At 45.5% G+C, this 12,739-nt stretch overlaps 1 protein-coding gene across 6 annotated transcripts in view; it reads right to left on the bottom strand.

Moving 5' to 3' along the window:
- Positions 1-12,739, bottom strand: part of LOC126471625 (uncharacterized) — a 142,062-nt gene that overhangs the window by 48,965 nt on the left and 80,358 nt on the right. For 2 of the 6 annotated variants that reach the window (XR_007586356.1, XR_007586357.1), the window contains exon 4: positions 483-533. The exons of 2 other annotated variants lie outside the window; for them this stretch is intronic. Coding sequence is in view for 2 of the 4 variants with exons in the window: in XM_050099859.1 (XP_049955816.1) it covers positions 472-473 (2 nt within the window). In the remaining 2 variants the exon portion in view is untranslated. Of the gene's footprint in view, positions 1-471; positions 534-12,739 lie in introns of all 6 variants that reach the window. 2 more of the 6 variants (XM_050099859.1, XM_050099860.1) reach the window with 1 other exon arrangement.

Raw genomic sequence — 12,739 nt, 5'->3', positions numbered from 1 at the left:
CATGTAGGCCCCTATTTCTCCTTCTGTTGCGAGGGATTTATGAAACGGTGACCTGTGTCATTACTTAATAGATGATTTCGAGTCAGATAATGTTAGAAATTTATTCTTTTGTGCGTCGCATATTTCATTCTGCATGTCACTAAAATATCAGCCCATATTTATCACTGTCCAAAAGCATAGTTCTTTTTTACACTAACACAAACACATACACACACACACACGCACACACTCACACACACACGCACACACACACACACACACATACACACACACACACACACACACACACACCTTTCAATATTCCGAATTGTGCCAGGGTATAGTAGAAATGAGCCAACTGCTCTTTGTTTGTAGCCATATACATTCAGTTATAGATTTAACTGGTATGAGGCCTTTGTGAGCAACAAGCTGTTACTTACTGTGACATATCATATCACTAATTATTGCTTCTGTTGCATATTAAGACTTAGCATATCACCAACCTGAAAATCGTCTTCCTTGAGAGCTGACGATTCATCTGGTGAACCCAATTCCTGTGAAAACAAGGGACAAATTTTTTGTTAGCTTTCACTAAAAGACTCAATATCTCCGTTCACACTCTACAAACCAAAGTGAATCATATAATAGAAAGTACTACCACTGTATTGGATATTAGTGTTTCTTCCCATTCCGCCAATGTATGGAGTGAAGGATGAATGTCAGCTTAAATCCGTTTGTGCTTTTTTTTTTTTTTTTTTTATTTGGCCTTTGAGTGTGTACTCAGTTTAGCCATCGGCAACACAGTGACAATGTACACATAATTGAATAAACAAATACAGAAATGCATATTTACAAGAATAAAAAGCTTAACTGTTACAGTTTTATACTTAATGTTTTAAAAATTGAACGGAATTGAAAAATAATTAAAAGTGTCTTGGCTTACAATTCACACCAATTCTGAAATATCTTCATCAGCAAGACATATTTATAATTGACGTACACCATTGAAACCTACGGATTGTGACCAGTACTCTTGATGAAGTTAACGATCACTTTATATAGACGAACGTCCTTAGTACACAAAAGAGAAGAAGCTGATTGAGGAAGATGGTAGCCCATACTCAGCAATATCTTCAAAAAGACCAACCGTTCACGGTCAAATTTGGGGCACATAAATAAGATGTGGTTGACATCAGCTTCCGACTCAGGATCACACTCACATGCAGGTGAACTGTAAACGTTGATCCGATGTAGATGCTGTGGGAAAGAGGCATGATTGAAGCGGAGTCTTATGATGGTAGAAATCGTGGATCGGCCCAGATGTGTCCTCATGAACCACGGCTGTGAAGGAATCCGAGGTTGTAGCACTGCGTAATAACCGCCTTTTGTCTGTTGAGAAACGTTCCACATTTCCTGCCATTGTTGTCTTGCGTGATCCTTGACTGCACGTAAGTAGTCTGTATAAGGAAGCTGCAGATCCAGGACGGTGCCTGACGTTGCCGCTTGTTTGGCTAATGCATCGACTTCATCATTATAGACGATACCAGAGTGGGAAGGTACCCACAACAAATGGATCGTCCGGCCCGTGCGTGTGCTGCGAAAATATTCAGATATCACATCCAAGATACACTCCTGGAAATTGAAATAAGAACACCGTGAATTCATTGTCCCAGGAAGGGGAAACTTTATTGACACATTCCTGGGGTCAGATACATCACATGATCACACTGACAGAACCACAGGCACATAGACACAGGCAACAGAGCATGCACAATGTCGGCACTAGTACAGTGTATATCCACCTTTCGCAGCAATGCAGGCTGCTATTCTCCCATGGAGACGATCGTAGAGATGCTGGATGTAGTCCTGTGGAACGGCTTGCCATGCCATTTCCACCTGGCGCCTCAGTTGGACCAGCGTTCGTGCTGGACGTGCAGACCGCGTGAGACGACGCTTCATCCAGTCCCAAACATGCTCAATGGGGGACAGATCCGGAGATCTTGCTGGCCAGGGTAGTTGACTTACACCTTCTAGAGCACGTTGGGTGGCACGGGATACATGCGGACGTGCATTGTCCTGTTGGAACAGCAAGTTCCCTTGCCGGTCTAGGAATGGTAGAACGATGGGTTCGATGACGGTTTGGATGTACCGTGCACTATTCAGTGTCCCCTCGACGATCACCAGTGGTGTACGGCCAGTGTAGGAGATCGCTCCCCACACCATGATGCCGGGTGTTGGCCCTGTGTGCCTCGGTCGTATGCAGTCCTGATTGTGGCGCTCACCTGCACGGCGCCAAACACGCATATGACCATCATTGGCACCAAGGCAGAAGCGACTCTCATCGCTGAAGACGACACGTCTCCATTCGTCCCTCCATTCACGCCTGTCGTGACACCACTGGAGGCGGGCTGCACGATGTTGGGGCGTGAGCGGAAGACGGCCTAACGGTGTGCGGGACCGTAGCCCAGCTTCATGGAGACGGTTGCGAATGGTCCTCGCCGATACCCCAGGAGCAACAGTGTCACTAATTTGCTGGGAAGTGGCAGTGCGGTCCCCTACGGCACTGCGTAGGTTCCTACGGTCTTGGCGTGCATCCGTGCGTCGCTGCGGTCCGGTCCCAGGTCGACGGGCACGTGCACCTTCCGCCGACCACTGGCGACAACATCGATGTACTGTGGAGACCTCACGCCCCACGTGTTGAGCAATTCGGCGGTACGTCCACCCGGCCTCCCGCATGCCCACTATACGCCCTCGCTCAAAGTCCGTCAACTGCACATACGGTTCACGTCCACGCTTTCGCGGCATGCTACCAGTGTTAAAGACTGCGATGGAGCTCCGTATGCCACGGCAAACTGGCTGACACTGACGGCGGCGGTGCACAAATGCTGCGCAGCTAGCGCCATTCGACGGCCAACACCGCGGTTCCTGGTGTGTCCGCTGTGTGGTGCGTGTGATCATTGCTTGTACAGCCCTCTCGCAGTGTCCGGAGCAAGTATGGTGGGTCTGACACACCGGTGTCAATGTGTTCTTTTTTCCATTTCCAGGAGTGTATAACTGTTGGTCGTTTTGTTCCATCGACTGTACTGAATGTTTTTAAGAACGCTTTGCGAGTCAGATACTATCAATATCTTGGGGAAGGAAGTGCTAGAGACAAACTTAAGTGCTTCCAAAACTGCCACTGTCTCCGCCGTAATAATAGAAGTGCTCGTAGGCAGTTTGAAGGTTTTGCGGATCTGGATCTGAGGGCAGAAAAAAGCGCATCCTGTACACTCTTCTTGCCGAATTTTGGAGCCATCAGTATATACACAGAGAAAACCCGGCCATTGTGCTTGAACGAGACAATTGAAGCCAACGTTGACATTAGTACTGTCCAGCCAGGTCGTACTTAAATAATGGACTGGGATCTGAGAGCAGAGCGTTTGAAGATCATATTCAAAAACAGGTAGATGCGCTGAACGCCGTATAGAATGTAAATGGTTCAAATGGCTCTGAGCACTATGCGACTCAACTGCTGAGGTCATCAGTCGCCTAGAACTTAGAACTAATTAAACCTAACTAACCTAAGGACAGCACACATCACCCAGCCATCACGAGGCAGAGAAAATCCCTGACCCCGCCGGGAATCGAACCCGGGAACCCGGGCGTGGGAAGCGAGAACGCTACCGCACGACCACGAGATGCGGGCACGCCGTATAGAATGTACGACAGGTGACCAAATGTCAAAGCTGGCACAAACGGCTAGCACTTTATTCCTTCTGTGGGATGCAATACACAGTCGATAAATGCAGTCTCTACTTTGATAGACGGAACTGTCCATAATGGCCATGCCTTGAATGTAGAATTTGTCCGATAACATTTCGCGCCTAATGCTCAAGGGCATCTCCCCTGCTTCTATTAAAAGGGCGTTGGTGGGCGTCGATCGCATGGCTCCAAGACAGGTACGAATGGCTCTATATTGAAGAGTATCTAATTTGGAGAGATGAATCTTTGATGCAGTGTGGTAGAATTGACAGCCATAGTCTAATCGAGATCGAATTATCCCTCGGTACATGGTGAGTAAAACACTCTGGTGCGCTCCCCACCAGACACGAGTGAGTGATCTGATTACATTTAAACCTTCTTCACACTTGGTAACGGTGGATCGGATGTGGGGCGCCCAGCTTAACCGAGAGTCAAAAATCATCCCCAGAAATCGAACGTGAGATTTTATTTGGAAGGTGTACTTGCCACAGGTAATGTGATCTTCAGTGCGAGCTGTCGTCGACTTGGAGAAGGGAACGACTGCTGATTTCTCAGCCGAGATCTCCAGCCCATTGATAGAGAGCCACTCATCGATGTGTGCGATGGTTGTGGTTAATGCCGTTTTGGGCTGAAGATATGAAGCAGCAGTAGAATAAACACATATATCATCAGCATACTGTAGGATTTTTGTGGGGGGAGTAAGTATGCGTTCTAGGTCGTGCGTATATAGAGTATACAGGAGAGGACTTAAAATTGCACCTTGCGGCAAGCCCTGGGAGACATAAAAAGGTCCGATCATGGTACCTCTGAAACGGACGTAGATCGTTCTTTGAGTAATCAGGGTACTGATACCGTAGATCATCCGTGAAGGAATTCCGAATCCTGCCAGCTTGTCCAAGAGTATCGGTATTTGTACGTGATCATATGCACCCTTAACGTCAAGAAAAGCTGCCACTACTGTCTCTTTCGTTTGAAAGGCTGACGTGATATTCATATTAAGCAAAAACAGGTTATCCATGGTCCCTTTGCCTTTTCTGAAGCCGTATTGACTCCGAGGCAACAAATTACTTTTTTCAAGCCACCATTCTAGTCTCCTTTTTACCATTCGTTCCAGTGTTTTTGCAACGCACGACGACAAGGCAACAGGTCTATAATTAGTACCGACGTTTGGATCTTTACCACGTTTGAGAATTGGAATTATTACTTGCGTCGTCCATGTTGATATGAGGTATTTCTGTAATGTGTCTCAGCTTGTCTTCACGGTGCCTATAGAAGCGATAACTGGGTTCCTGTAGTATATTCCTGGGTTCCTCTCTTAATACCGACTCTCGAAACTTTGTAAGTACCCTTTTGCACGGTAGTTGGTGCCTGTCGTCAACTGTTCATGTTCTTCAGTATTTCCAAGACGCACTCTCACCCGTCAGACAAAGTTGTAACCATCCATTGGTTGAAGTTGAAGACAGTGCTGCCAAAGCAGATTTACTAAACACAGCCTTCCGAAATGCGTTCACAAAAGAAGACGAAGTAAATATTCCAGAATTCGAATCGAGAACAGCTGCCGACATGAGTAACGTAGAAGTAAATATCCTCGGAGTAGTGAAGCAACTCAAATCACTTAATAAAAACAAGTCTTTTGGTCCAGACTGTACACCAATTGGGTTCCTTTCGGAGTATGCTGATGCATTAGCTCCATACTTAACAATCATATGCAACCGTTCGCTCGACGAAAGATCCGTACCCAAAGACTGGAAAGTTGCACAGGTCACACCAATATTCAAGAAAGGTAGTAGGAGTAATCCACAAAATTACAGGCCCATATTGTTAACGTCGATATGGAGCAGGATTTTAGAACATATATTGTGTTCGAACATTATGAATTACCTCGAAGGAAACGGTCTATTGGCACACAGTCAACATGGGTTTAGAAAACATCGTTCCTGTGAAACACAACTAGTTCTTTATTCACATGAAGTGCTGAGTGCTACTGACAAGGGATTTCAGATAGATTCCGTATTCCTGGCTTTCCAGAAGGCTTTTGACACTGTACCACACAAGCGGCTCGTAGTAAAATTGCATGCTTATGGAATATCGTCACAGTTATGTGGCTGGATTTTTGATTTCCTGTCAGAGAGGTCACAGTTCGTAGTAACCGACGGAAAGTCATCGAGTAAAACAAAGTGATTTCAGGCGTTCCCAAAGGTACTGTTATAGGCCCTTTGCTGTCCCTTATCTATATAAACGATTTGGGAGACAATCTGAGCAGCCGTCTTCGGTTGTTTGCAGGTGACGCTGTCGTTTATCGGCTAATAAAGTCATCAGAAGATAAAAACAAACTGCAAAACGATTTAGAAAAAAATAACTGAATGATGCGAAAAGTGGCAGTTGACCCTAAATAACGAAAAGTGTGAGGTCATCCACATGAGTACTAAAAGGAACTCGTTAAACTTCGATTACATGATAAATCAGTCTAACCTAAAATCACTAAATTCAACTAAATACCTAGGTATTACAATTACGAACCACTTAAATTGGAAAGAACACATAGAAAATGTTGTGGGGAAGGCTAACCAAAGGCTGCGTTTTATTGGCAGAACACTTAGAAAATGTAACAGACGTACTAAGGAGACTGCCTACACTACGCTTGTCCGTCCTCTTTTAGAATACTGCTGCGCGGTGTGGGATCCTTACCAGGTAGGACTGACGGAGTACATCGAAAATGTTCAAAGAATGGCAGCAAGTTTTGTATTATCGCGAAATATGGGAGAGAGTGTCACAGAAATAATACGGGATTTGTGCTGGAAACATTAAAAGAAAGGCGTTTTTCGTTGCGACGGAATCTTCTCACGAAATTCCAATCACCAACTTTCTCCTCCGAATGCGAAAATATTTTGTTGACACCGACCTACATAGGGCGGAACGATCACCACGATAAAATAAGGGAAATCAGAGCTCATTCTTTCCGCGCTCTACACGAGATTGGAATAATAGAGAATTGTGAAGGTGGTTCGATGAACCCTCTGCCAGGCACTTAAGTGTGATTCTTAGAGTATCCATGTAGATGTAGATGTAGATCCATGCTGTCCTTCTTGAGAAATGTGTGTCTCTTGTCAAACAGTACTACTATTCAAGGATGTTTGTTTGTAGAGTGAATGTATTTTTCCAGCATCATACCAATGATACTATGTCTGCTACGACTGAGCTTACGTGTATGCCCAAAAGTTTTTAGATACAAGTTTTGTATCAGTCTACTGATTAAAGTTGCGAGTCATTGATTCTGTGATCACAGGACATTACGCAAGGCCATCAACCACGCATCTTGCCGAGGTGTGGTGGCTTGCATGCCTCAGTGATACCGGTACCCAAACTAAAGAGGGGGGGGGAGGGGGTTCTGTGGAAAGGGCAGACAAACATGTAGTTCCGGAAGGACATCAGTCTTTTCAGTCTGTTGCAGGAGTAACAGTCTGGATGATTGACTGATATGGCCTAGTAATATCAGTTAGCATGGCCTTTGTGAGTTGGTAATGTAAACGGATGAAAGCAAGAGGAAACTACAGCCGGAACTTCTCCGAAGGACTGCATAGTTAGATAATGATAGCGTCCTGTTGGGTAAAATATTCCGGATTCCATTTGGATCTCCGGGCAGTGGCTACTCAGGGACTGTCGTCATCAGGAAAAACAAAACTGCAAAACTGGCATTCTATATATCAGAGAGTTTAGTGTTAGACCCCTTAATCGGGTGTATAGGTTAGAAAATTTAAAGACAAAAATGGATAGGTTGAAGCTATAGGCAGTAAGGATTAGTGAAGTTCGGTGGCAGGATGAATAGACATCTGGAGAAATGAGGACTGGGTTATAAGCGCAAAATCAAGTAGAGGTAATGCAGGAGTGGGTCTAATAGTGAATAAGGAAAGAGAACAGGAATAGGCGTAAACTACTAAAATTAGCAGAGTGAACGCATTATCGAGCCGAGATAGACACAGTGTCAATGCCCTACACAGTAGTACAAGTGTACAGGGTGAAAAGTATTTAAACCGACAAACTCTGGGAGGTTGTAGGGGACATCAAAACAAATATTTTTCCCTAATGTCATTTTTTCCTATGAGGATTATTTAAACCAGTAAATGAAGATTTCTCTGGCGGCAAATTAATTAAACCAACAAACACTTTTCCATTTTTTATGACCAAGAGACAACACATCAACACAACCCAATTTCAATTACAGTAGATTTCCAAAAATGCCTCCATTGACACGTAAACAAAAGTTACACCGTCGGATCATGTTCTGTCTGACACGGGTAAAAACCCCAGGAGAACCTGAATTGTTCCTGCTGCTGCTACTATCCGGGGAACCAGATCCTCTTCTGATGCAACAGGAGTTGCGTAAACAAGGTTGCGCATCTCTCCACACACAAAAATGTCCAGAGGGGACATATCTGAGGATCGAGCAGGCCATGGTACAGGACCACCTCTGCCAATCCACATTTCTGGGAACCGTTTGTCCAGGAATCGACGCACACGACGACTGAAATGTGCCGGCGCCCCGTCATGTTGGAACCACATGCGTCGTCTTGTAGGGAGCGGGACGTCTTCCAGCAATTTTGGCAATGCTCTGGCGAGAAAACTATAATTGTGCCTGCCATTTAATGGCCTAGGTAGCAGATACGGCCCAATTAAACAGTTCCCAACAACGCCGACCCACACATTAACGAAGAACCGCACTTGATGAGCGCTAGTAACTGTGGCATGTGGGTTATCCTCACTCCAAACATGCGAATTGTGCATGTTGAAGACTCCATCACGCCCGAACGTTGCTTCATCGGCAAACAATACAGAGGATGGAAATGTAGGATACATTTCACACTGTTCCAGGTACCACTGCGAAAACTGTGATCTGGGTGGATAATCAACTGGTTCCAGGTTGTGGACACGCTGTAAGTGAAATGGACGTAACAATTGCTCTCGAAGGACTGTTCTTACATTCGTCTGATTCGTCCCCATGTTGCGTGCAATTGCACGAGTGCTGATTGATGGATCCCGCTCCACACGCTGCAAGACAGCTTCCTCAAATTGCAGCGTTCTTACCGTGTGACGGCGTCCCTGTCCAGGTAATCTGCTAAATGATCCGGCCTCACGCAGACATTGATACAAAGCAGCAAAGGTCGTATGAAGCGGGATACGGCGATTAGGATATTGTTGTTAACAAACCCGCTGTGCAGCTCGTCCGTTGTCGTGCGCTACGTAGTACGCACCAACCATATCAGTGTATTAACTCCAGGTGTATCGCCCCATTAGTAGACAGGGACAATGCACTACTACACTGGTGGATAGCAGTTGCCAACACCTGAAGAGCGTAATACGCCCTCTAACAACTGAAGATCGTAATACGGCCTCTAACAACTGAGGAGCATACGGCCACCACCAGTTTAAATAATCCTCATAGGAAAAAATGACGTTAGGGAAAAATATTTGTTGTGATGTCCCTTACAACCTCCCAGAGTTTGTCGGTTTAAATACTTTTCATCCTGTATATCTATGCAGATGATGAAAATATTGAAAGCATATACACTCCTGGAAATGGAAAATAGAACACATTGACACCGGTGTGTCAGACCCACCATACTTGCTCCGGACACTGCGAGAGGGCTGTACAAGCAATGATCACACGCACGGCACAGCGGACACACCAGGAACCGCGGTGTTGGCCGTCGAATGGCGCTAGCTGCGCAGCATTTGTGCACCGCCGCCGTCAGTGTCAGCCAGTTTGCCGTGGCATACGGAGCTCCATCGCAGTTTTTAATACTGGTAGCATGCCGCGACAGCGTGGACGTGAACCGTATGTGCAGTTGACAGACTTTGAGCGAGGGCGTATAGTGGGCATGCGGGAGGCCGGGTGGACGTACCGCCGAATTACTCAACACGTGGGGCGTGAGGTCTCCACAGTACATCGATGTTGTCGCCAGTGGTCGGCGGAAGGTGCACGTGCCCGTCGACCTGGGACCGGACCGCAGCGACGCACGGATGCACGCCAAGACCGTAGGATCCTACGCAGTGCCGTAGGGGACCGCACCGCCACTTCCCAGCAAATTAGGGACACTGTTGCTCCTGGGGTATCGGCGAGGACCATTCGCAACCGTCTCCATGAAGCTGGGCTACGGTCCCGCACACCGTTAGGCCGTCTTCCGCTCACGCCCCAACATCGTGCAGCCCACCTCCAGTGGTGTCACGACAGGCGTGAATGGAGGGACGAATGGAGACGTGTCGTCTTCAGCGATGAGAGTCGCTTCTGCCTTGGTGGCAATGATGGTCGTATGCGTGTTTGGCGCCGTGCAGGTGAGCGCCACAATCAGGACTGCATATGACCGAGGCACACAGGGCCAACACCCGGCATCATGGTGTGGGGAGCGATCTCCTACACTGGCCGTACACCACTGGTGATCGTCGAGGGGACACTGAATAGTGCACGGTACATCCAAACCGTCATCGAATCCATCGTTCTACCATTCCTAGACCGGCAAGGGAACTTGCTGTTCCAACAGGACAATGCACGTCCGCATGTATCCCGTGCCACCCAACGTGCTCTAGAAGGTGTAAGTCAACTACCCTGGCCAGCAAGATCTCCGGATCTGTCCCCCATTGAGCATGTTTGGGACTGGATGAAGCGTCGTCTCACGCGGTCTGCACGTCCAGCACGAACGCTGGTCCAACTGAGGCGCCAGGTGGAAATGGCATGGCAAGCCGTTCCACAGGACTACATCCAGCATCTCTACGATCGTCTCCATGGGAGAATAGCAGCCTGCATTGCTGCGAAAGGTGGATATACACTGTACTAGTGCCGACATTGTGCATGCTCTGTTGCCTGTGTCTATGTGCCTGTGGTTCTGTCAGTGTGATCATGTGATGTATCTGACCCCAGGAATGTGTCAATAAAGTTTCCCCTTCCTGGGACAATGAATTCACGGTGTTCTTATTTCAATTTCCAGGAGTGTATAATGAGATAAAAGAAATAATTCAAATTGTTAAGGGATAGGGAAGTGACGGAAGTCAGTAGTAGGAAGAGGAAGAGAAGGAAAAATAGTGGTTGAATATCGACTGGGGAAAAGGAATGAAAGAGGAAGCCACCTGGTAGAATTTTGCTCAGATCATAACTTAATCATCTCTAACACTTGGTTTAAGGGTCATAAGGGAAGGTTGTATACGTGGAAGAAACCTGGAGACGCCGTAATGTTTCAGATCCATACGTATTATAAAAATGGATGTACGTCTATATGTATGTATGTATGTTCCATACTTCCTCCTAAACCACTGGAACGATGTCAACCAGATTTGATACACGTATCACTTACTCTCTGGGAAGATTCGGCAAGGAGGTAAGAAACATACCTATCAAAGGGGTAGGGGTGAGTGTAAAAAAACAGCGTAGTACTTGACGCGTGAATACTATTACTTAAAAACTACGTAGGCTCCTGCGGCCAGTGTTATGACGATTAAAATTCTTCTGGGTGTTGTACTGCGTCATTATATAAAATACTTTAATTATAAACTTACAACCCATGTTCCGACCGTATTACAGCTTCCTTCCTCAGTACAGGACTGGTTTGGAAGAGGAAATGTGGCTCTATTTACTGCAGACGATCGGTCTCAATACGTCATATTTTTTGAAGCTTAAGTGGCCCTAGAATATAAAGGCTAGACATGACGGAAGGTAGAGTGCAGGAAAGAAGCTATTCGTGGGCTAGCCGGCTTGCCAGTGATTGACTACGGCTTGCAAATCAGCGCGTGGCTTCCGGTGGGCACGTCTTCTTCTGATGTGCGAAGAAATACACTGATAATTCCCGTTCAATAAATAGAGCCACCTTTCCTTCACCAAAACCAATCGTCCCCTGATGAAGCCCGATGTAGTACGGTCGAAACGTTGGTTTTAAGTTTATAATTAAAGTATGTTGTATAATGACGCGGTACAACATCCAGAAGAATTTTAATACCCTTTACTTTAGTCATCCAGTATTTGAGAATGAGAGCACTTACTGACTTACAACAAACTTCACACTTAATTTCTAACTTTTACGAAACTTTTTCTCGCTGGCAACCCGCGCAAAAGGTCGATATTTCATTGCTTACTACATTATCGCTATTCATGTAGTGAAACTGCCGCATAAAGGGTGACGTTTAAATTTATTACATCTTCACTACTAACTGTATTCTCGACGCATGTTGCAGACAGTATTCACATGTACCAGTGTATGTACTAGCAAAATTATATCATTGTATGCCTCATAGTTCAGGAGATGTGATGTCGTAATCACTGAGATGTGTGAAAAACTGCCATTTCATGCATGACGTTAAAATTTATTATTTCTTTGCTACTTACTCTACTCTCAACGCATGTCGCAGGCAGTATCCACATATGCCACTGAATGTTCCTCCAAAAATTTATCATTGTAGGCCTACGGCACATAATTCAGGATATATTATGTCGAATATAGACATGAGTGAAAATTTGGTGCACCTTGAATGAAGTTTTAAATTATTACTTCTTTTTTAATAACTCTATTCAAGACACATTTGCAAACAGTATCCAAATATGTCACTGGACGTACCTACAAAAATATATCACTGTACGACTCATAGTTCAGGAGATATGGCGTCAAATACTAACAAATTGGTGTAACTGTACGAATCGTATTTGGGTAAAACTCGTCTTAGGCACATTGCGAGTCAGTGAACGTAGACGTAGTGGTGAAGGTACCCTGTCAACGAAACTCCTAGTTTTCGGGCAATTAGATCATGCATTCCTGAGCAATATGTTCATTTTGCAGGCAAACAGCAGTGTTATTTCCTAAGAAAAATAAACTCCGCAATATACTGTACACTACTGGTATGTAACGGAAAAGACTGTTTGAGCATTAACGTACACATTTATTTTCACCCTATAACATGCATGCATGCATGCAATCATACATACATACATACATACATTAATATGTACATAAATGCATACATAATTATACCTACAAAAGTT

This window comes from Schistocerca serialis, chromosome 3, assembly GCF_023864345.2.
Source record: "Schistocerca serialis cubense isolate TAMUIC-IGC-003099 chromosome 3, iqSchSeri2.2, whole genome shotgun sequence".
Taxonomy (NCBI): Eukaryota; Metazoa; Arthropoda; class Insecta; order Orthoptera; family Acrididae; genus Schistocerca; species Schistocerca serialis.
Note: the sequence above shows the minus strand (reverse complement) of the source record. Positions and strands in the feature narration are given on the sequence as shown.